Source organism: Podarcis pityusensis (genome assembly GCF_964106645.2).
Source record: "Podarcis pityusensis genome assembly, chromosome: Z".
NCBI lineage: Eukaryota > Metazoa > Chordata > Lepidosauria > Squamata > Lacertidae > Podarcis > Podarcis pityusensis.
The window spans coordinates 42,433,675-42,459,719 of NC_138044.1; the positions used below are offsets into that span (position 1 = coordinate 42,433,675).

Genomic DNA, 26,045 nt, shown 5'->3' on the forward strand with positions numbered 1-26,045 from the left:
TTAAACATTTTAAAAAACTGTTCCCTATCCAGGATTGCCTTCAGAATTACCGGGATCAAATCAGAAACCGGGACAGCTTCTCTAAATCAGGGATTTCCCTGGAAAATAGGGACACTTGGAGGGTCTGGACTACTGCAATGTGCTCTATGTGGGGCTATCTTTGAAGGTGACTGAGAAACTACAACTAATCCAGAATGTGGCAGCTAGACTGGTGATTGGGAACGGCTGCCAGAACCATGTAACACTGGTCCTAAAGGATCTACACTGACTCCCAGTACATTTCCAAGCACAATTCAAAGTGTTGGTGTTGACCTTTAAAGCCCTAAGTGGTCTTGACCCTGTATACCTGAAGGAGCATCTCCACCCCTATTGTTCAGCCCAGACACTAAGGTCCAGCTCCGATGGCCTTCTGGCAGTTTCCTCACTGCAAGAAGTGAAGTTACAGGGAACCAGGCAGAGGACCTTCTTGGTAGTGGCACCCTCCCTGTGGAATGCCCTCCCATCAGATGTCAAGGAGATAAAGAACTACACAACTTTTAGAAAACACATGAAGGCAGTCCTGTATCAGGCAGCTTTTAACGTTTGGCCTTTTTTGATACGTGTTGGAAGCCATCCAGGCAGATGGGCAGGGTATGATGATGAAGATGATGTTCCTTCAGTGCAGAAGAGTCTCTTTAAGGCAATGATTTTACAATCCAAGTGTTAAAATAAGAAAACCAAACACAAAATGGCCAACAGTCCTATTTCTTCACACCTGTACTACATGAATCGATCCAAGGTTGACAACAAGATATTATAAAAGCAAAAATGTTCCTGCGATGTTCTATTATGAGGGCACATACTAGGAGTGAGACTGAAAAAAAGGCTTTGTTAAAATGGCAGGAATACTACTACCATTTCATATTGAAAGTTAAGTGGCATACTTACGACATTCTATGCAACTCCTACTAATGGAAGGAGAACAATAGATCCCTTAGATAAGGGATATCAGAGAGGCCATTCCACTCTATACAAACTTAATAGCTTGTGAATTTCCTCTTTTCAGATGCCTTTTCTGATCAGGAAAACGATTAACACTAGAGAGAAGCAGTCTCAAAAATAGTCCTTGTGTACTAGGCCTTTCATATCCCCCCCCCCATACCTAAATTTAGGGAGCACTATCTCCCCTGCTTACAGAACTGAGAACAGGATAGGTAGTAAAGAATAAAAAAGAAGGCATCAGGTGTAAGAATGATAGGTGGGAGGAGAAGACCCCAAAGGTGCATAGAAGACTATTTATTACCCCAAATTTTTGAGTTCAGAGGTGACTCTCAAAAAGGTGCTTTCAAGAAGAAACCATAGTCAAAGACAGTTTTTATTTCTCTCCAAAAGAACTCAATAAGAATTACCCTGAAATAAGAACTATGCATTGTAGTAGTTAAAATGTGTTGGGCAATAAATTATCTTCTGTGAACCTTTTCTGTTCCTCCTCACTTTTGGTTATCATTTTTCAATAAAGCCCTACTGGGTGATTTTACTCACTGAAATTAATGGATCTAATGTCATGTCCATTACATTTGAATGTTTAACTAACATTGGATATAACCATCTTTTTTTGTGTGTGTACTCAACTACATGAAATACCCAGGGCTTTCTTGAAAGACAAAGGCAAGAAAAAATTGAGTTTTGCATGAGTTCTGCAAAATACTAGAAAATGAAAGCTGGGTGAATCAGTCTTGTGGCCTCTGTGATACTTGGACCCAGGGACCTGCAGGCATTCTGTCTGTCATTAATACCACCTACTTTCCTGCTGCATCCCCATCACTCTATGCATGTAGCAGATACTCACAAAGCCACAGTAACTCTCCCAAACTCTTCATTAAAGAAAACTGATTTTCCTTGGGCTGTCCGGAACTTTTCACCGGCCACATTAATTGGTTCTACATATATGCTTATCTGTACATGTGTTGCCCTTCTGAATTGTGTCTAAAATGGCCATAACATACAATTTGAGGATTGGATAAAATTGTGGAAAGTAAATTTGAAATTTACAGATTGCATATTCTTGAGAATTATATGAAAATGATGTATAGATGGTACATATCACTGGTTAAACTGGCAAAAATGTATAAAAATGAAAAGAAAGAGTGTTGGAGGCATGAAGCAGAAGGTATGTTTTATCATATGTGGTGGGATTGCAAAAAGGTAGAAGCTTATTGGGAAATGATATATAATGAGTTGAAGAAAATGTTGAAACTAACTTTTGTAAAAAAACCAGAAGCCTTTCTACTAGGTATCTAAGGCCAAGATATACCGAAAGAAAAGAGGACTCTATTTATGTATGCCACTCCAGCTGTGTGAATGTTGATTGCACAAAATTGGAAGACTGGAGAAACACCAACTAAACAACAATGGCAAGAGAAGCTGATGAACTATGCAGAACTGGCAAAAATGACAGACAGACTATGAGAAAAATACGACAGTGACTTTGAAAAAGAATGGGAACCATTTATATTATATTTGCAGAAACAAAGTAAGTCTATAGACTTGATGGCAGGATTTAAATAAACATTCACATCATTAGTATTAGAAAATGTGTAGAAGATAGAGAAATAATATGGTGTGCTTATTTTCATTTTTATGTTTGTAGGTTAGATGTTATTGTATAAATATATTATTAGTATTAGCAGCAAGGTGGGTGAAAGGAGAAACATACCAGAAGCGGAAGTTGGGGAAAGCCTAAGAAGGGAGGGAGGAAAGAATACATAGTAAATGTTATGGATATGAGATGTATGTAATGAATGAAAAAAAAAACTGAATAAAAATTTAAAAAAGAAGAATTGTGTCTAAAACAAGTGCATGCGTAGGAAGAAATTTTGTTATGGCTTTTCTTTTCCACTCTGAGTGGAGGTTTAGCAGAGATGTTAGCTGTTTTGCTCTTTGCAGCAGAATTGCACTCAAGAAGTGATAATGACAATAACACCCTCATTAAAAAATAAAGCAGGCATTAGGCTTTGAGAAAACTGAAATGCTTTGCATGGACTTAATGTTGTGAATACTGAAGTCAAGGAGACGTTGCCCCACTGACTTCAAGGATGCTGAATGTATGGTAAACTTTATTTATGTAGGAAAGAAATTTCAGACCAATTAAGAGCAAGCAACAAGAAATGATCTAAAGACTTGTGCAGTTAGTAAATGGGGAGATGAAGACAGCTGCTTCATACCCATCATATTCTTTAGCAAGATGCCAGAACAGATCCCTGCTCTTTCCCCTTCTTTTCATCCTTTTACCCTGCTCTCTCTGCAGTGCAACTTCTGCCCCCAGTTACACATCACCAGTATTTCATGTTCAGGCATCTTGGCAACAGGAACCTGAGGTCATGGGCAGAAAATAAGTTTCCTCTCATTCTAGCATAGCAAAATCACCAGCACTGGAAATGGCCAGCAGTGATGTTGGGGAAAGATGGCATTTTGGGCATGCGTCTCAGTTAGGAGTCTTCTTCTGAACAAAGAAATCACATATAGATTGTGTGCGGTCAAACATATAGCACTGGATTGTTCTTATAGGTATATGCCAATGGTGGGAATTTCCACAAATATAACAGTTTTGGAAGGTAACTTTTAAAGAGATAACTTCTGAGTCAATCCCAATAATCCAAGCATTAGCCTTACTTAATTTATATACTTCACATATGGACCAATTAAGAATTATGGAAATAATAACACATTTATTAACAGCAGCTAGAATGGTAATAGCCAGAACGTGGAAAACCTTTCAATGAATGAATATTGATCACTGGTATAATATAATCTGGCAAACAGCCAAAATGGAAAAGCTGTCACAAAAACTGAAGGTGGCAAGGGGAGAGAAAAAAACAAGATACCGGTAATTTTTACATGTATGATGTGACTTTACTAAATGAAACAACACACAGACCTACAGCGTATCTTGCAATATGGTGTAAATAAGCAAGCATTACTCATTAGCTCACTCCTATTGCAAGTAAAGTTTTGAGTAATACTTGCAACCAAAGAACTCATGGTGTACATGGAATAACCTAATCTATGCTACCTTAAGCTACTTAGCAGAAGGGTGTGAAACAAAAGTGATAAATATCAAACAATTTTATTTTAAAAACTGAGCAGAGCTTCTATAGTGGTTTACAAAACAAGATAAAACAAATATAACACAACACAACATAACAATATATCATAGTAATATATAACGTGTTGAATATAATGTTTCCTGGGGGTGTTTTACCTGAGATCCATATATGTAAATTTTCAATATCACTTACGCTGTGAGCACATAACTTTTTATTCTGGAATCAGTGGAGACTACTTGTTGATACATACTCTCTATTAGAGAGAGTTGATACATAGTTGACACATACTATTATCTAGATTGCATAATTTTGCCCCTTCTTGAAAAGCTGGTTTCATTTCAAAAATAAAAGCTCATTGAAGACTGATTCTGCATTACTCTGCAATATGGCCTTTCGGATTTATTTATTTTTTTAAACCCCCATAGGTGGTCCCAACAATGGGAGGTGTTGTTAAGGATGATTGTTTAATTGACACTGAAATGAAGAATGGCTACAGTAAATGTGTCCTACTGAAGGCTTTAAGATGGGGATTTCCCACAGGGCTATATTAAGCTCTCTGAACTCCTAGATAGGTTGACAACTACTGTAACAGTTACAGATGGGTAGCCGTGTTGGTCTGCCATAGTCGAAATAAAAAAATTCCTTCCTGTAGCACCTTAAAGACCAACTAAGTTAGTTCTTGGTATAAGCTTTCGTGTGCATGCACACTTCTTCAGATACACACGAAGAATCTGAAGAAGTGTGCATCTGAAGAAGTGTGCATGCACACGAAAGCTTATACCAAGAACTAACTTAGTTGGTCTTTAAGGTGCTACAGGAAGGAATTTTTTTATTTCAACTACTGTAACAGTTACTGTTCTCTGTTAGCTCTGATGAGGTGTTTAACTTTAGATCACACGGGAGGTTATTGAATTGCGAATTGGCCATTTCAAAAGGGAGCTGCCTTTAGTCTTTTGTTCCAAGCCAGAGTGGAAGTAAGATGTGATAATGAAGCTCTCCAGGAGCTACATAGTCTTGGAGATGGCATACAGGCTAATGAAGCCTGAGTGAGAGAGAGAGAGCTATGTTTTGTCAGCTCTGATTATGTTATTTTATTTGTAAGATGCAGAGCCTGTGCTGGACATGTACAAGATATTGTATGGAATTATTTGGGGGTATCTTTGAAGTTTTTGTTCTGTTTTGAAGAAAGTTCTGCAAATAAAGTTTTGAATATCTAATGTTTTATTCCAAAAGGAGTCAGTTTGTATACATCCACTTGCTTCAAGCTGCACAGTATTAACATCTGCAATAGGTGTATCTACACCTGCCCAATGATATTGTATATGGGCATTTACCAAGATTCTCCTAATTCAGTAGGAACATGTGTAGAGAGGAAAAGGTGTGGATAATGTAATTAAGGGGAGAGTTTTCAAATATGCATCAAATAACCACATCCATCCTTATGTAGCATGCTGAGGATGAGCATGAATGATTTTTGACTTGGAAAAACTCTGCTTTTATGCTTTAAACAGGTTAGTGTGTACACAGCCTTTCTTACCAAGTCCACAAGAAAATAAAGGTAAGGAAAACACCATCAGTAGAATTAAGAGCAGAGTGTAGTTGTTTAGTCATTTAGTCGTGTCCGACTCTTCGTGACCCCCAGGGACCAGAGCACGCCAGGCACTCCTGTCTTCCACTGCCTCCCGCAGTTTGGTCAGACTCATGTTTGTAGCTTCGAGAACACTGTCCAACCATCTCGTCCTCTGTCGTCCCCTTCTCCTTGTGCCCTCAATCTTTCCCAGCATCAGGGTCTTTTCCAGGGAGTCTTCTCTTCTCATGAGGTTCCAAAGTATTGGACCCTCAGCTTCAGGATCTGTCCTTCCAGTGAGCACTCAGGGCTGATTTCCTTAGAATGGATAGGTTTGATCTTCTTGCAGTCCATGGGAGTCTCAAGAGTCTCCTCCAGCACCATAATTCAAAAGCACCAATTCTTTAGCGATCAAGCTGAGTGACCTTTTGGCTTTGGCCCAGCCCAGCTCTGAATCTACTTGTACTTGTCCTCCGCTCTTCCTCAGTAGCATGTTGGATGCCTTCCAACCTGAGGGGCTCATCTTCAAGCGTCATAACTTTTATATGCCTGTTGTTTTCGTCCATGGAGTTTTCTTGGCAGGGATACCGGAGTGGCTTGCCGGTTCCTGCTCCAGGTGGATCACGTTTAGTCAAAACTCTCCACTATGGCCATCTTGGGTGGCCCCTTCACCACGACAAGGCAGTGATCCATAATGGAGAAGAGCAGAGTACAAATCTGAAAAGGGTAATTAAATATCGATACACCTCACTAGTGTAAGTAGGGTAAACACCACCTAATTCACTTTGTCAGAAAAAACATTCAATCTGAAATACATATGTACCATACACAAGCTAATCAATGTATAAGAAATAATGCATAAGTTGAGACGTCTTGTAAAGATAAAGGTAAAGGTAAAGGTACCCCTGCCCGTACGGGCCAGTCGTGTCCAACTCTGGGGTTGCGTGCCCATCTCGCTTAAGAGGCTGGGGGCCAGCGCTGTCCGAAGACACTTCCGGGTCACGTGGCCAGTGTGACAAGCTGCATCTGGCGAGCCAGCGTAGCACACGGAAACGCCGTTTACCTTCCCGCTAGTAAGCGGTCCCTATTTATCTACTTGCACCCGGGGGTGCTTTCGAACTGCTAGGTTGGCAGGCACTGGGACTGAGCAACGGGAGCGCACCCCGCCGTGGGGATTTGAACCGCTGACCTGACGATTGGCAAGTCCTAGGCGCTGAGGTTTTACCCATAGCGCCACCCGCGTCCCTCTTGTAAAGATACACCTTAAGAAAATCAAACATGCATAATAATATTTGGATTCATGGTATAAAATGCATGTTAGAATGTCTTCCACTATTCCCAAGCACAGCAATATCTGAACTAGGAGGAAATGGTTTGCAGAGCATCTCAGAACTTGTCTAATGCAAAGAAATCCCATAAACCCAAAACCAGTTCTGCATGTCTTATGTACAAGTTTGTTAAATCTTGTGGTTTTTATTCAAGTATTTCAGTCATGAAGTACTAGAGGTTCCCCCAGCCCATATTATATGGGATCTCCCCCCCCCCCCCATTTTCTGATACTTCAGAGAATGATTTCACTGGGGACAAAATGTTGAGTAGCATGAAGCTGACTGACTGCTGGCATAGAGTATGTACTCTCTCCCACTGCCAAAGCTGCCATTGCCCCAGTTCTCTCCACATGCTGCCTACCGCAGGCCCCGCAAATACAACTACCAGGAATCCTAATGCTACTGCTGTATGCATGTCAGTTGAATGTGCATAATTTTTATAATTTCTGTAATGCATTCTGGTTACGTAATCTAGATTTTCTGCTCATTGAGTTTAAGGTGCTTCATTGGGGGAATATATAATTTATGGCACAGAATCTACAAGACCCAGCCAGCTCTCTATACTCACAAATGAAATAGCAACTTGGTACGATCTTCAACTGCATCAGCTCCCATCCACTAAGGCAGGGTGCTGCTATGCACAAGGACCCATTTACAGAGCCATATAAGATGAGCTCATAGCACCAAAATGTTGTATATCCTTTTTTGCTTGGAGAGAGAGAGAGAGAGAGAGAGAGAGAGAGAGAGAGCACCATGCAAAGTTGTCACCATAATTTGCATCATTACCAGTTAAATGTGGGCTATAAATTATTTCAAATAAATAACTAAATATTACTTAAAACTTTCTGTATCAGAGATTGAAGAGGATTGTTCTTGCCTGGTGGTTAATGGTGGAAATACGTCTCTATACCTTTAGGCACCAGGTGATATCGTTCCTCTTCAAAGAAGCCTTTGGCTGATTAATATCCTATATCCTTTTAAACGTGCTTGTGGGAGGAGGAGGGTTATTCTTTTGTTTTTGCTCTTGTGTTTGTGTATTTTGGGTTTTTATATTTTATTTTTACGATGTGGACCATCCTGAAATCTTCAGATAAAGATGATGATGATGATGCCATCAATATTTTAAACTTCTCCACAATGAGATTTGAACAGATTTCTATGCTGCTTTGTATCCCTCTCATTCAAAGACCAAACTACAAATGGCACTAGAATGCCTCACTGGAAGTTCCCTCTCCTCTAAACAGCCACTGCAAGGGGTAATCATGACCAGAGCCACAGTATGTAAAGGAGGGAGGGCTGTCCACACATCCCAGAAACTCTGGTTCTGATTATAATTGCACCCACCCACCCCAGCTGCTATTTGTTGCAGGATAGATGCACCCATGATCTGAGACCTCAGGGTATAGGGCGGTATATTATTATTATTATTATTATTATTTATTCCCATTTTAAGCAACAGACGCATCTCTCTATGCCAAATAGCAGCTAGACGGGGGGTCTGGTCTGTGGTGTGTGAGGAAAGTGTTAACCTCCTATGTGCATATACACACTATTTGGAATGAACTATTTGGAATAAAAGAACAAAAAAAGGATGCAACTTCCAGGGATGTATTTAGTGTCACGTCCAGTGTGGCCCACAGAGGAATGCTGAGTGGAGTTCTGCAAGTAGAAATCCATAGGTCCAATCTGGCTCTGCTCTCATGAACACTTAGTTAATGGCTAGGGAAGAACCAGTGTGCTGCAGTACCCCAAGTGATGTGTATTGGGGCAAACATAAATAAATCTTAATTTGACATGTATGCTTATGGCATTTGATCAGGAACGAAACCTGTTTTGCAGCAAGAAACTTTGCAGCAGGAAACGTAAATTGGCCTCAGGTTAAGGAACGATTCTTGCCCCCACTCCAGTACCTAACTTGAATCCCTCTTCTAGAATCTTAAATAAAATCGTAAGACCATGGGTAGAATAAGCTCACGTTCAAATGTGGGGGCATACGAATTGCTGTTGAAATGCTTCCTGATGTTTCTGCAAATGTGGGTTAAGCAAAGACTCCCCCCCCCTTCAAATTTAGCAACGAATAAACAAAACCATCAGTTGTTTTTTGAACGAATGTTACATTTTATTCTTTCAAAAATGCAACAAGAGTGCTGGCATTGTGCCAAGAATTTAAAGCCTCCTTAAGGAAATTGCTCAGTTTTCCTGTCGCCTGCAAAAGAGATGCAAAAGGTTATGTTTATTTAGGATGAAGATGGACTTGTCAAGTCACTGTGTGGTATGATCCTCATGGAAATGCTAATGCATTAAGTCTAAAACGTTTCTGCACTATCAATAGCTTCCATTCCACTTACCCCCTGGAGAACATAAATTGACAATAAATGATTGACATTCATAAATGTGCCTTCAAGCACATTGGGGATAATTAGTAAAGCATGTGGATAACCACTCACAGAAGCCAATTGTGGCAAATCCACAAAATAAGGAACTTCCAATGCACATCAAGAGTGGCTTAGTTGTCTGAATCCTTCTTTTTAAAGGTTTCATGTGGGTTTGATTTTCCTCATCGCATTCAAGCTGAACATCCTTCCCACTCTCCCACACAAGACCTCTATGTCTTGACTTTTCGGGACCAAAGCAGGAATGAAATAGCATTCCTGATATCTCACATGTTAGCAGTCTGAATGTTTCCAAAGACACCATATTTTCCACATGTCAAAGTCCAGGAATTTAGAGGCACTTTTATATTGCCTATACTGCAAAAACTCCCAGGGTTTTCTGAAAAGAAAAATATGCATAGTTATGGGGGTTCCCCCTTCAATTTGACTAGGGAAATCAGCAATGAAGGTGGTGGATATTGAAATGTTTAAAATGAGAACAGCAGCAACATTGTCGGCCTTGAAAAATTTGGGATTAGAAGATTGAGGAAGAATATAACCAATTAAACTCTCCTCTCAGTACTTCCTATCTGATCTTCATTAGCTGCGAAACATTACTCAAACCCCTCAGCCTCTTCACTGGCTGCAATCCTTAATGAATTTACTCTCCCTGAAGCAATCTTCTTGACTTCAACTGAGTTAACCTGGATCGAGTGGTCTGTGGATTTGTAGGCAATCACTTGCTGTTCATATCTTTATGCTACCCCACCCAAAAGAAACAAGAAACGGATGTTGGCTTATTTCATGGGCGGATGTTCTGTATTATTTTATTAATACGATCGCTGCAAGTTTGTCATGGCCTTTGGCTGGAACAATAAACTTATGAACTAGAAAAAATAAAAACCCTTAAATTAGGGGGAAAGTAGAAGTAAGGGGTTTCAAGGATAACTCCCACAGTATAATGTTTTATGAATGACAATGCTTTATGTTACCTGTCATGGGTATATTCAGTGTTAATGATACACCACATCTGGGATGTCAAAATGTATTAGAGCAATGAAGGAAAATGTAAACTAAACCCCACTGTCTTTAGAGTGGGAAAAGGTATCTAGGGTAGTACAGAGATTGCAGAAGCCCTCATGAATGAGTAATAAGTGTTTTAAGCTGGCAGCAAGAAACATACCTTATGCGGATAGCAAAGAATTGCAACCAAACCTTCTGGTGTTAATTAGGACAAAAGAGTGTTACCCGCTGCAGAAATTGGTGATAAAATCCTCTGATTTTATTTACTGTGGAGTGCTATATGCTAAAAATTAAGCATATCAGTGACAGTAGTAAAAAAATAAGTAACATGACAACATCCAAATGGGCTGTTCAATGATAGATGTGTTTCTCTTGAAAGATTTTAAATGCAACAAAAATGTCAGAGAAAGAAGCCAAAGGTAAGCATTTCCAAGCCCAATTGAATTCAGTAGAAAAAAACCTATGTGCACAAGTAACATTCGCACTGAGACCAACGGGACTTAGATATGCTCAAAATCATGCCCATTATTTCCAGCTTTTAGATAACTGTGTTTTGCACAGACAAATACTAAGGGCTCATCCACACTTACCTTTTCTCCACTCTTCACAGGCACGGCCCCTGATTTGAGGCTTCATGTCCAAGCACCCCCCTTTGAAGGTGACCCAGAAACTACAACTAATCCAGAATGCTTCAGCTAGACTGGTGACTGGGAGTAGCTGCCAAGACCACATAACACTGGTCTTGAAAGACTTACATTGGCTTCCAGTACGTTTCTGAGCACAGTTCAAAGTGTTGGTGCTGAACTTTAAAGCTCTAAACGGCCTCAGCCCAGTATAACTGAAGGAGCGTCTCCACCCCCATCGTTCAGCCTGGACACTGAGGTCCAGGACACTGAGGTCCAGCTCCGAGGGCCTTCTGGTGGTTCCCTCACTGTGAGAAGCCAAGTTACAGGGAACAGGGCAGAGGGCCTTCTCAGTAGTGGCGCCCGCCCTGTGGAACGCCCTCCCATCAGATGTTAAGGAAATAAACAACTATCTGACTTTTAGAAGACATCTGAAGGCAGCCCCGTCTAGGGAAATTTTAAATGACTGATCTTTTAATGTACTTTTAATATTTTGTTGGAAGCTGCCCAGAGTGGCTGGGGAAGCCCAGCAAGATGGGCAGGGTATAAATAATAAATTCTTCTTCTCAGCGCTCTCCTTTCAAAACCCCACTCTTTAAGGCTCAATTGGAGCAAACAGCAATCTGTGGAAAACCCAGACTGACATTTGCTGTGATTCAGCAATAAAGAGCGGGTTTTCGTGGGGAAAGCTTGGGACAAAGCAAGCAAACAAAAACCCTGGAAATAAAAGGCAAAAGGTATGTGTGGATAAGCCCCAAATCCCTACCTTAAGTAGACAAATTTCAATTTTCTATAAAGATCTAGTTTATAGAAGTAAGAGGATCAACTAGTAAAGCTCATTATGGCAGGTGGAGGAAGACAGAAGGATCTGTTTAGTTAAATATATTATTGTAGGGAATGCACTAAATGGATCAGTGGCCCATGCAGATAGCATTGCCTGCATTTTCCATTCAACTTGATGACCTTCTGCACAAGAAAATTAATGTGACCAAGAGATGGAATTGAGGAATTGGCCTTTGCAGACAGTGCTAGAACATTTGTTGGCTGCGTTCTCTCCCTCAAAGTCCTTTTGTACTTCATAAAATTCACACCCACCTCACCAAAGGCCCTTGAACATTATTCTGGAATCGGCATTTATAAGCTTCCTTAGGAAACGGGGTGATTTTCAGTTTGATGTTCCTAGAAATTATTTGTACTGATGAGGCGAATCCAAATGATCCATTTTTAATCAAGGGATTCCTGAAGTGAAGTACTGTGGTGAGAAGAACCAAAACAGATTGGTCTTTAGCCTTAATTAACATGACAGTGTCTCTCTCTAAAAAAATGCTAAAGTCAGGCATTTAGGAAGAATCAGGAGCCTGGATACCCTCTGTAAATGCTTTCTGAGCAGAGTTCAAATGGGTTTTTCCCCCTTATACAAAGCTAGCAAATCTTCTTTCTTTCCTGGGATGTCTTTGTTCCTAACATTGTGGCCACTGTGGAAGGTCATCACACCTCCTGGCCACATCTGAAGTAGAGAGCAGTGGAGGGTCTGAAAAACACCAGGGCACTTGTTAGTTAAGAACTCTTGAGTCTCTAATGAAGTACTAAAAAGTTAATCACTGAAAAGGTGGCCTCCTAGGAGGATGAGAATATTTGGTTTAAAAGCAAAGCTTGGGCTGGAGGAAGGAGCAAATGCATCTGTTTGTTTTATTAAGGACTGCAGAGAACATACTAGAGAGTTTAACTTAAAATATGCACAGCAACAAGCCATGACTGAATTCATTGCTGTCTGACAACACAGACAATGCTCTAGATATGCAAAGTATTATATTTAAAATTATAGTTGCACTGCACATCAAAGGGGGTGTGTGTTTTGTTCTTTGTTGCAACCAAAACAAAAAACAAAAAACCCACCCACCCCACCCTCACATTCCTGAGCTCTAAATTGAAAGTAATTTAACAGTCATATTTAAATGCATGAACATTATTTATAATGGGTTTCTGAAAAGCAGTTTGGCTGAACAAATGACAATAAAACAGTGCCTGAAACAAATTTACCTACCGTACCTATTATCAGTAAGCAGCTTATATTTTATGGAAGGATTATTTCACAACTAGGACAAGGCTTTCAGAATAGGGTTAGAAACACCAAACAGTTTCGAACACAAAGAATTACAAGTGCATCTCAAAGTACCAGTGTGCCATGGAAAAGACACACTTAATTTACTATCGAACATTTCAGCAGTCAGTGAAATCTGTTTGAGTCATTCTTACCAGGGATGACACATCTTCCACCCCCCACCCCCTTTAGAGCAAAATATGGGCTGGAATACATTGCTTCTTGCTCAGTAGGAAGAAGTAATTCTGACATCATGTTTACCCCAGCAACCTCTCACAAAAAAACAATTCATGCCCTCAGTAATTCCTTCAGAATGGAAACCAGTCAGTTAAGGGTGTCAACCTGTAAACTATTTTTATGTACAGATAACAGTGCTGTACACGTTTTTACACGGCTTACAATAAAGGGGCCCATTCAGGGAAGATTTCTAAGTTGGTGTGTGTGTGTGTGTGTGTGTGTGTGTGTGTGTGTGTGTCCTGCTTTATTTGGCAAGTATGTTTATTGCAGTTAGTCTGGTGTTCCACTGTTGTTTCCTATTTCATTTCACTTTTAATTTGCATACCACCTTTTTATATTACTACACACAAGGAGGTTTACAAGCTGAAATGATGATGATGATGAATATAACATGTGGAAAGGAGATCCACTTCTCCTAACACTTAGTGATATGAAGGATGCATGTGATGGGGAACTGTGGCTCCCTGGCACATATCCATTACGCGTTAGGAGACATGTGTCTCATTCCTACAGTTTTAAGTATTTTACTGCAGCAGAGGCGGATTTACAGGAGCATAACTGGTTCAGTCACACAGGGTACAGAGACTTGGGGGTGCTGCAACTATTACACAACATGGAAGGCAAGAGGCGGGGGGGGGGTTGCCAAATTTTGGCATCACACAGGGTGTCACTGAAATTTGAGACCTCAAGGTCTGCCACCAACTGCAGCCTACACTAGTTTAGCCACAGCAAACATTGTTTCTGTGCAAAGTGGCCAAAAGGCCAGAGACAACAAGCACAGGTTCCACTTACCAGGAAATTATTAAAAATATTATCTTTGCAATAGCTTCCTCCACACTGTCTTCCATGCTACTGAGCAAAACAGCAGAGGAAAGGCAGAATAGAATGTGTACACCAATAACATACCATCACTTCTTTGGATTACATCACAAAGTCCACAAAGACCCACATCTGGAATGTGGACTGTTTGGAGCTCTATATGAGTGTCCTGCATCTTCTGCAACTGGCTGTGCCCCATCAGAAGCCTCAAACAGACACACCTTACTACCATCTGAGATGAGAATGGCAACAGCCTGTTTACACCGGACGTTAGACTTATTTTAATGTGACCTTCCCCCACAGCTAATCTAAATACTTTGGGTCAGTGTTTCCCAAACCTGGGTCTCCAGCTGTTATTGGACTACGACTCCCATCATCCCTGACCACTGGTCCTGCTAGCTAGGGATGATGGGAGTTGTAGTCTACACACAGCTGGAGACCCAAGTTTGGGAAACACTGCTATAGACCTAATATTTAGCATAGAAAAATGCTGTCCACTGAAACATGTTGGTTTCTTTTTAACTTAGTTGCCATTCAAGCAGCATCTGTTGTTTAACTGTAGTTTTATTGTACTTCTATTTTGTTGCAGAAAAAGCCAAACGCAGCAGTTTGACTTCACCCCCGAGGTGCACTCTACTGTCTCTCAAGACAGATGGATGGCAACAACATTTTGTGTGTGTGTGTGTGTGTGTGTGTGTGAACCTTGTTATTTCATTTGAAGGGAAGTATAATTTTAAGTAATAAATATTACTAAAAACAACAACAATAATTAATAACACGCTGTACTGGGGTTAGTTTGCAGAGTCAGCTCCTGATCATCAAATGCTGATAAACCAGGTAATGATAATATATGCATATGAGCCAGCCCAGTAAGTGTGGGTTCAAATATTTATTCCTACGAGTGTGTGTGTTTCACATCCCCCCCCCTGTCTTATATGCACTGAATTAACAACACTGATTACAGTGGCTCTTAGGGCTCATCTGCACTTTCATTTGTCTCACTACTTTCCCCCCCAGGAAAACCCGTCGTTTAGCACTGAATCAGAAAGTGTGACAATTGGGTTTTCTTTGGATTGCAGTTTGTTCTGATTTAGTGCTAAAGAGTGGGTTTTCCAGGGGAAAGTGGCAGGGCAGAGGCAAAACCACTTGGACCTGTCCCTAGAAAGCATGGGGCAAACAGTAAACCACTCTGAGGGTGCAAAAGAGTGCAGCTTGACTTAGGTAAACTACATTTTAAGAAATGTTGGTTGCAATATAAATTTCCAGGGCAGAAACAGAAGATTTATAGCAAAAGCATACATTCATAAACTCTTGATTTGGCGCAAAAAAAATTTAATAAATCTTGTATAAACAAGGCAAACTCTTTCAGTTGCCAGATACAGTACAAGGTTTTACCCGGAACATCCGAATGGAGAAATCTCTCCTAGCTTGGTTCCGGCTGGGTCCTTCAAGAAGATACAGCTGCTGTATGAAGGGTAAAGCTGAAAGATGAGTGGATCTAGTGCTTGCTTACTCAGAAACACTTTAAAGCTCAGAACAGGAGAATCTCTTTTAATAGCAGGGTTCACTTGATTTGATTGCTTACAGTGAATTTTGTAAAATATGTAGGAAAGGCAACATCTGGTTTGGTTTATATCAGCTGTTTACATAGAAGACACTGGAAGCTACCACCTGAAAAAATATTATAATCCTCATTCAAAGGGAACTTGTCTCAGAGTACTATAGGGCACATCAGAATCTGCAATTAGCCAGCTTTTCACCTCTGGGTGCTGCTACACTTGGGAATAAATAAAAACACGAATCCTTTAAGAACAGCTCAAATGTAATTTTTGTTTTAGGAAAACAGACATAGAACTATTCTGAAAAGTGATGGGTCTCTTTTATACTTGTCTTTCCTGATTCATCCTCTATGTTTCATTTGCAGTTGATGTCTGATTAAACAATCACCAGGCTATTGTGGTTAGGAAGACTACTGCAACAGTGCATTGCTAAAAACTGAACAAGCATAAAAAGCATGTAGTAGCCCTTTGTGCCGATTTTTTTAATCCATTGATCTCTTTGATAAATCAGAACTAAAACAGAAAGACAAAGGTGATGTTTTCTAGGAATGATAAAGTCAGAAATCAACCTTCTAAGGTTACAGTCCCAAGCACATGTTAAGTAAGTCCAAGGAAGTGAGTTGAACTTCTAAGTAAACATGGATGGGATTGAGTTTTAAGAGGTGGCTTTACACAAGTCCAATTGCCAAGGGTAACATGATGAGTATGGGGGTAACATGAAGGAAGTGGCAATCGCTTCCTGCACTGTCTTGAAAATCTGAAGAGAGAGTGTGTGGCGAAAATAAAGGGCTTACAATGTGGCTGAATTCATACTGAAAAAATGCTGTATTGAAAATAATATGCCGTTTCTACTTGTGATTTTTGATCTGCAGGGACTCATTCACATGTGCAAATCCTCTGAAGTCTACAGTCATGTGATTATCACTTATGTCAGAATGGTCTCTGTCCAGTTACAGGCATCACCTACTCTCGGTTTTTAAGGAGTGGCCACATGCCTACTAGTTGTCTGCTTCCACTTCATTTTCAAAAAAAGGCCCTCTGAGTTTCCTTCATCTTTACTGTCTGTTAAATGCTGTCCTTTGAAGTGGGTGGGGGATTTTGAGAAGCCACAGACGAAATGCAGTACAGTTTCAATTCCAAATCCTGGCTTAAAACAAACACCCTCTTAATTGCTTGTAGTGCATTTCCTGGCTGGGATTCCGGGGGGTTTTCCCAGCCAATTCTTCAAGCAAACTACAAAACTACACAGAATGCCAGTGAAATTGTGAAAGCTGTTTACCCGGCATTTATGAAGATGGAGCAATGCTAAAATCAGTGCTCAACATCTTCTAAAGCTGGGGTCTCCAATGTGGCCTCCACGGGCGCCCTGAGACAGCCACCTTTCCATTTTCCTTCTGTTAAATTAGTAGTCTATGGTCTTCACAACTGTTTTTTGGATTTCCAAATGTGGTCCTGGGCTTAAAATGATTGAGAACCTCTGTTCTAAAATTCTCAAGTTTTAAAGCACTAAACAGGCTGTGACAGGATTCCAGAAAATGTGCAAGAACCCATAAAAGAAAAGAAACTTCTGCCCTCAATTTCATAATGAAAAGTCAGTTTTGTGGACTTTTTGGCTGACCTGATCCTCTTCTATGGCATTTGGAGAACCAGTGCAATAACTTTATTTCCAAATTCTTTCAAAACCTCAACGCAGATATGTCTTTAACAGCTTTCACTTGTGTTTGTAGGAGGCAGGGTGGAGTATTTGTGGAAGGTGAAAGAAAACCATAGTCAGAAGTATTTATGTGAGATTGGTAAAGAACCGTCAAATAAATCCCAGGATCAGGTTGTTACCATGCAAACACATATTCTCCCAGTCTTCTCTTTCATATAAATCCCAGGATCAGGATGCTACCATGCAAACACATGTTCTCCCAGACTTGTTTTAAGGTCCAGCCTTTGTTTTTGTACTTGCACTTATATTTGCCTCCCACTGATGCATGATTTCCTTCTATAGAGTACTAATGTTTCTGCTCTCTTGTTTTGTTACAGACGTGTGGTGGTTTTATGTCGACTTTATATTTTCTGTTTGTTCTCCATACAACCGGGAAAAAAATTTTTAAAAAATGTTTTAAAAAATATTCAGGAAAATACAAATGTACTTCTTTTGGCTGTGAAAAATAAAAAATAAACAAACAAGTTTCCTTCAGCTTTGCAGCCTATTAAATGTATTTCCTTTTAAGTGGGAACATGACATGATGATACTTTGGTTAGAGTGGGTTCCTTAAAATGATGACTCACAGAGGTACATTTAAAGCGCTTGAGAATCAATTCTTTTCGTAAGCTCTTAAGCATTATTTCAAGCATGAAATGCACTGGTTAACTAGCAAGTAATAGTGAAGGCATATCCATGTAATAGATGCCATAATATTTTCCTTTCAAAAGCCCAACCCTCGACTGAGTTGGAAAACCCCAGTGTTGGGTGTTAACGATGATGCTGAACATGGCATGCAGCACTATTATATGCTATCAGGAGGAAATATCTTCTGCAGCTGTTGCATGAAGAGGAGGTACCCAGACTCAGCAATGGATTAGTGAATGTTGCTGCCACTACAGCAGGGGTGGGGGACATTTTTCAGCCAAAGGACCATCCCTTTCTGGCCTACCTTCTTAGGGCCACACGTGTCAGTGGTAGGTGGGACCAGAGGGAAAACTGGGTAGAGAATAAATGTCAGGGTGGGTGCCTGGCGCAGGTCGGAAACAACTCAGACGGTGTCAGTGAAGTTAATGAGCTTTATTCAAAGAAACAAAGCAGCTCAGGAGGCCAGGCCGAGTGAGCACAGCAACTCTTCCCAGTAGATGTCTCATGGAGGTACTCAAATGATAAGTGCAGGTTCTGGATTGGTTCACTCGGGGAGAGGTGGTCCTTCAGGTATTGTGGTCCTGAGCCATTTAACGCTTCATAGGTCAAAACCTGCACTTTGAATTGTGCCCAGACACTAATTGGCAGCCAGTGCAGTCAGGCTAGCATTGGCATTATACACTCAGTAGTGCAGCCAACATAAATAAAACATTCAAGTGTGTGTGTGTGTGTGTGTGTGTGTGTGTGTGTGCAGGTAAGCCCTGCCCCATATAATTGACTGACCTTGGCATCTAGGAGTTGGCTCCTATGTGCCACAGTGAGTAAACTGGCCATCAAATTCTGCACTAGGCGAAGTTTCTTAACTGTCTTCAGAGACAGTCTTATGTATAACATTGAAATGTGTATAGCGTTGCAATAATCTAATCTAGAGGTTACCAGAGCACAGATAACAGTAGTTAGGCTATCTCTGTCGAGAAAGGGATGCTGTTGGGCCAGCAGCCAAAGCTGATGGAAGCCATGCTACCAAGGCCGCTTGAGCCCCAAGGGATAGCAATGAATACAGAACCCCTAAGTTGCATATAAAAACAGACTACAAACAGTGCATTTGTTGTTTTATGTAAAAACACAGTCAGCTGACAGTGATATCAGTCATTCCTCTGTATGCTGAAGAATGCATACAATGCCATTGTGATATAATAATATTAGTAGACACATATTGCATCCTGCAAACAGATATGAGGGGTATGCAGCAGCTCTGTGTATACCTAACATTATGAAACAAATTGGAGTGATTTGGGGAGAGGTTCTGACTATTCTGAGCCAGATCGCACAGTTGACAAGTTATCTTGAGTCAGATCAAAGACTCCCTTAACTTCAGAGTGGCTCTGTAGCCTCAGCTGCCCACAAAATGTGCAACCATTTGTTTTTGTTTTCCAAAACTCAACAAACCAACTGAGAAAACACCCAGAACTTGAGAGGGAAAGTGGTGGTGGGATCTTTCATCTTGAAAGACTGGTTTAGCTTTTCATCACAGTGAATTATTTCCCAAGGGCATTCCAATCACATTGATTTGGGGCAAGGGATTTAAAACTGTGCTTTAGTTTAGTCTATCATAGTATCCCCCAAAATTAATGGGAGGCAGAACCCCACCCCCACCCCTTGAGGTAACAGGGCCCTTGCCAGGAGATTAATTCCCAATGCAACTCCGTGCCCCCCCCTCCCGTGATTCTTATTGTACTCACTCCAAAACAGTAGTCTTCTCTTGGGAGAGAACCATTATAACTATCCTTCTAAAATCTGTCAGGCTTCATCCCATGTCTGCAAATGCATCCAATTCTGGCAGAAAAAGAAAAAGGTGCCCTACATGAAAATCCTGGGACGTATCCACCTACAATTTGGTAAGTTAAATCCACTTTAGAAAAGCTGCTATGCCTGCAAATTCCATCCACTCTGTGAAAAAGAAAAAAGTTATAGCCACTTCAGATTTCCTATTGTAGTGAATAGGGTGTATGGGATCAGAACTTCATTTTTAACAGATCCGATTTGGTATCAAATAACAAGTCAAATCGAAAAGACACAGTGTGGCTTCCAAACAAGTCATGCTGCTTCCCAACATGATAGATACAAATCAAATCTTGTGCCTGGTGCACATCCCCAACAGATACCGTACATTCCTAGCTGACACTGGAAACCCCTCTCCCTCCATTTTAAAGCACTTAAAAAGCATGAAAGATGCTATTTGGCATGTCCCACTTTCAAACTTCCATTAAAAAAATTATCCTCCCCCTAATCCAAAGTTAATTCACATGTGCAAAGGGGCAACTCCTGCAGCTCAGCAGTCTGTTCTTTCTGTACCTTGGCTTGCTTTGTGTTGGGGTTGGACATTATGAAGCAGATTTTATTCTCTATTATTCTCTATTATCTTTAGGCAAGAGAAGTTGGAAGGTACCTATTCAGAGACCTCTACTGTGATGAAGAAATGGTGCGTTATGGGTGCACCAAATTTACGAGCATGACTACCATTGATTTCAATGTGGCTACTCTGAGTAAAATTTAGTTGGATACAATCTAGGGCTTCCAGTTCAGAAGGGAGGTTATCCAGGCTTGGTGGTGTTCCAGCAACTCTTTTAATACTCTTTTGGTACAATATGCATAGCAATAACTTAGCAAATCTGGGTTTCCTGGATCATACTTCATTCAAAAAATGTCAAACTAAATGACTTTCATATTCTTTAAATTTCTATGGGTTGCAGATAGCCTTGGTTCAGATAAATTGAATTCTACTGTAATCCCCGAGTACTTAAAGGATTTTGAACATTATCTTGATAATTATTTTGTCTTCTCTTTACTCATTTACTGACTTATATAGGATTTATAGTATTTTTTACTGTGAGAGCTTCCCCTGCAAATAAGCAATCCCATTGAGACTTCATATATTACTGTTTTGGAGCCTCTTTCTTGCTATGGTAATATTTCCTAAATTGCTTTTGAACACAGTAAAGAATTCAAATGCTAAGTTCTCAAGGCATTAAGGATCAGCTGGTGCCTCCTGCAAAACTCTTGACAAAATCCCATTAAGGAAGGAGGGAGGGAATTCTGCTGATACAATTCATCATACTGTGCATTTATCTAATTCTTTTCCCCCTCAGTGCTCATTATGAATTTTAGTAGTGAGACAGACATTTCACTTCTAAATATTTCAGTGATGTCAACAGCTTATTGGTTCTTCATATTCTCAAGCTGAGATCCACCACAGACCAAACATCTGTCAACCCAAAGGAATTGGGTTTGGAGGTACTGCAGTATCTTCCCCACCCCCCTTTAAACATGGTATCTGAAAACAGAAAAACCATAATCTTGAACCTATCTTGCCAATGAACAGAAGGGTTGAGAATAGTATGCACTGATCAGTTGACTATGCAAGTCAAAACTTGCCCCAGATCCTATTTGCACGAAAAAATGTAGAGGATGATGATGATTTAATATCAATGCACACATCACAGTGGCCATGTTATCCATGTCCAGGAAAGGGTGTAGTTGATGCACCAGCTGATGATAGGCATTTTTTTTACCATAGAGGCCATAAGGGCCTCCATGGATAAATATGGTCTCAAGAACATCCTACACTTTCAGAGGGAGTGCAACCATATCTAGAACAGGCAGACCTGGGAATCACTTACCCATAGTGAAGCAGGACTCAGTTTCAATCTATTGATCCTCATCTACTCCACCACTGTATCCAGTCATGTGTTCAGCTTATGCATGGCCTCCCCTGACTCAGATTTAATGGAAAAGTAGAGCTGTAGACATGTAGTCCCCTGATGCTATTCTCTGGTAACGGTCATGCAAGAAGGAGCAGAACAGTGCCTCCAACTCCCAATAGAAATGCTCCATTGACTATGGTCAATGGTGTCAAAAGCCACTGAGATATCCAATGGTAGCAGTAGGGTTGCACTCCTCCTGTCTCTCCCTTGAATGTGCTCATGTCAGGGTGAACACGGCTGAATTTATGCCCAACACATGCCTGAAAATGGCAGGAATGCCTGGAATGGCTCCGGGTAATCTGTTTCCTCCAATAGTGACTTTAGGTGAACTGCCACTGTCTGCTTGAGCCCCTTACTCAAAAAGGTGGTATTAGACACTGGATGATAGTTGTCAACACCTCAGGGTCTAGGGAGGGTTTTTCCAGGAGGGGGCATAGTACTTCCTCATTCAAGACAGTTAGGACAACCCAGCACCAAAATTATGTGTTAACCATCACCTGGACTTCCCCTGACTAGATCCTCCCCACTTGCCAGCTTGAATGGACAAGCCGGGATAGGCAAGGGTCAAGAGGTGGAATGGACACTTTGAAGCACAATGTCAACATCCTATGGCCTCAATAGCTGGAACAGATCCCACAGAACTGGATAAGACAGGAAGCTCACCAGCAGAGGCTACCATTTGCCTTCTCCATGTGCAAATCAGCACATGATGCTGCTGCACATAAACTAGGTGACCTATACATGGGAGTGCTGGTGCAAACTGAAAGGGGCAGGATGCACATAACTGCATAAAAGCTCTCATTTCCATGCAGAATGCAGGCAAAGGAGAACAGGCTCACATGTCTCTCAGTGCAGAAAAGAAAGTGTATCTTCTCATATGTATTGTGCATGATTCTCACCAGCACCACATCTGGTTGCATGTGACCATCTCTGATTGAGGCCAAAGTAATTTGTCCAAGGTCACAAAGTACATTTACAGCAGTGCAATGAACTGAACATTGCACCTCCGGATTTCAGTGTAATGTTTCAAACCTTCATGATTTTTAACAAAGTAATACCTTAACGCCATTGACCCCCCCCCCCCCAATTTTAAAATGACAATGACAAGATCTCAAACATGATTGGAAGTCAACTCCAACGAGCTTAGTTGGGATTTAATCATAGGAAAGCACTTAAGTGTAGTAACTGATCTCAGAGTACATAACAGAAATGGTGAATCTAAGCAGCATGGATGCAACAGTACCTAGACATGGCCACTAGAAAGGAACATATGGCCACTAGAAGGGAACCTATTTTAAGGTCACATTCCTATGTGTATCTACTTAGGAGTAAGTTGCATAGTATTCTCTGAGGTTTATTTCTAAGTAATCATGCATAGAACTAGGCTGCATGCTAAACAAATAACAGGATATAAGAATAAAACAAAAGTAACAATGGTTGCAGCATAAATTTATGACCATGTCTCAGTCAAACCTAGACCCCTTGACCCTTTCTCATTTGAATAACTTATCACTTAACTTAACTTAATAACTTATTGAATAACTTATGTATATAAGATATATACATTTTATCAGTCTGACAGATCTGAGCTACAAATCCAGGTAGGTGTGGATTAAATAATCTTAATTCACAGTGTTCAGTTAAGTGAGCTGCAGACTGCAAGTGAGGCTTCTTAAAGCATTTACCTGTTCGGTAGTGTGCAGCTATAATGTAAAAACTTTCAAAGTTCTGAAGATAATTGGCTTTGCTACTAAAGGGTTGCAAAATCAAAATTATCTCTCATTTCTGAAAGGATAAGGATCAAAATGATCCTTAATGGTGACAACACAAAAAAATCAAAGCGTTGGATTTTTTGTTGTTGTTATTGCTAAAAATAAAGTAATAAATTACAGAAAACCAACAATATGCTATTGTATAATTCTTAATAGGGAGAATTCCACTTCCAGTGGAATATCAAGGGCCTCTTCAAATTTCCTTCAGTTGGCATTTCCTTCATTTGGTTCTTTTATGCAGTGGGTGCGCTGACCCCCAATCTGCAGAGGCATTTGGGAATATAAAAAGATAATTTCACATCCACTGTTTCCCCTTAGCTGTAACAAATTAGCTACATTTTATACTTTTGTCCAGCTCTTTTTATGAGCATGGAGAGTTTAAACAGAAAGCATTCACAGTACATAGATTAATTAGATGTTTCATTTAGGGTGGGGGGGGGAGGAAAATGAGTTGCAGAGTATAATATAAAACACAGCAGGCTTTGACTTTCTGCCTGAAAGCGGTTTTAAAGAAATAATAATAATTAAGAGGGAAATGAACAGCACATGGTATTCTATGCATAAATCAGAGATATTAAAGGCAAATATTTGCTTTTAGATTATGAAGAACTGAGATTTAGCCATAAAAAAGGACTTGAGATGTTAATTTAGCTAAACATGAGCTCTAATCAGTCATTCGTCCTGCGTCTTATTCCATGGCCACGTGTAACAAAAATCAGAGGCAATAGTATTATAACTCAACCTTTCACTGCAAGATGGAACTGGGAAACGTCTCCCCCTCCTTATCTCTGAATCCCTTTGCACACCTCTAAGCCCCATCACACATTTAGAAGAAGCAGTTAGAGAGCTGTATGGAATGCAATAAATTAATCTGGACTTAGTGGGTGGATAAAAGGTTCAGATGGGGTTTGTTATAGACCTGGAGAATGTGAAGAAAGAGGAAAATGGAATCTTGCATGAACATAATGGGAAAGCAAACAGAGGCAGTGAGGTGGTGATGGCAGCTTTTTGTATTTTAAATACTGGTATTTAAACAGCAAAAATCCAACTTCAATCATCTGAGTGCAAACAAATATTGAAATACTGCTGCCCTGACTTCAGAGACCCAACAAATAAGAAGTTGTGTCCTCGGACAGTGACACACAGCGGCCCAAGAGCATCAACATGGGGAAGTGGGGTGGGGGTGGGGGGGGGAGGAATTCCGAACCAATTCTAGGCAGCTACAAATTCAAATGTCTCACACTACCGCAATTAAATCAAGAATGAGTTCGAAGTTTAAATAAGAGAATATGAATTAGTTTAGAACTATCCCCAAGGCATTGCAACCAGTGTACAAGACAGCTACTGATAAATGCGACTGGAATTCAGCTGTCATGGAATGTGGGAGTCAAATATGGGACTGGCTCCCTCCAATGCAGTGTTCCAAATGGCCTATTTTTATGTGGTGATATCACAGCAGACAATTCAGGATGCACCAAGAAGTCTGCTAAATGAAAAGCTAAGGATTTTTTGTTTTAAAAAGTATATGTTGTGTAGTCAGGCAGTCAGAACTTTTAGATTAAACTAGCTAGTCTTATTTGTTCACCACATTTGTCCTCCTTCTTCCAAGAGGGTTGAGATAGCATACATGGGAGTAATTCCAATTAATCCAGAAACCAGCAACTAGACTGGTGACTGGGTGTGGCCGCCGGGACCATATAAAACCGGTCCTGAGAGACCTGCATTGGCTCCCAGTACGTTTCTGAGCACAGTTCAAAGTGTTGGTGCTGACCTTTAAAGCCCTAAACAGCCTCAGTCCTGTATACCTGAAGGAGCATCTCCACCCACATTGTTCAGCCTGGACACTGAGGTCCAGCGCCGAGGGCCTTCTGGCGGTTCCCTCACTGCAAGAAGCGAAGTTACAGGGAACCAGGCAGAGGGCCTTCTTGGTAGTGGCACCTGCCCTGTGGAACGTCCTCCCATCAGATGTCAAGGAAATAAGCCACTATCCTACTTTTAAAAGACATCTGAAGGCAGCCCTGTTTAGGGAAGTTTTTAATGTTCAATGCTGTATTGTGTTTTAATATTAGGTTGGGAGCCACCCAGAGTGCCTGGGGAAACCCAGCCTGATGGGTGGGGTATAAATAAATTATTATTATTATTATTATTATTATTATTATTATTATTATTATTATCCCATTTCCATCTCATACAACACTGTGTGGAAAGCTAGGCTGAGGTAATGCCTTGCATTGGGAAACCTATGTTCAAACCCTGACTCAACCTTAGTGGATAGTCTTGGACTTGTGAACCAAATCCTGTGGCTTGGTTCACATGTAACCATAAAACTATTGTTTTAAACAAACTGAAGCATAATGTGAACAAGCAGCATGTTCGTACACCCTCCAAAGCCATAGTCTGGTTACAGGGAACCAGGCAGATGGCTTTTTCGGTAGTCGCACCAGCCCTGTGGAA

At 40.6% G+C, this 26,045-nt stretch overlaps 1 protein-coding gene and 1 long non-coding RNA gene across 5 annotated transcripts in view; both read right to left on the minus strand.

The window, feature by feature from the left end:
- Window positions 1–5,288: 5,288 nt before the first annotated feature.
- LOC308468188 lies at window positions 5,289–7,628 on the minus strand. Its single transcript, XR_013981513.1, has 2 exons — window positions 7,549–7,628; window positions 5,289–6,369 (listed from the first exon to the last, which is right to left on the minus strand). It is a non-coding gene; the product is annotated as an uncharacterized lncRNA (long non-coding RNA).
- Window positions 7,629–8,578: 950 nt separating this feature from the next.
- The window catches only part of LOC308468751 (uncharacterized protein), a 146,908-nt gene continuing 129,441 nt past the window's right edge, over window positions 8,579–26,045 (minus strand). For 2 of the 4 annotated variants that reach the window (XR_013981838.1, XR_013981839.1), the window contains exons 4-7: window positions 19,798–19,891; window positions 12,094–12,250; window positions 9,644–9,752; window positions 8,579–9,186 (exon numbers count right to left, since the gene is read on the minus strand). Coding sequence is in view for 2 of the 4 variants with exons in the window: in XM_080991180.1 (XP_080847306.1) it covers window positions 9,171–9,186; window positions 9,644–9,752 (125 nt within the window). In the remaining 2 variants the exon portion in view is untranslated. The remainder of the gene's footprint in view (window positions 9,187–9,643; window positions 9,753–12,093; window positions 12,251–19,797; window positions 19,892–26,045) is intronic. The other 2 variants (XM_080991180.1, XM_080991179.1) reach the window with 1 other exon arrangement.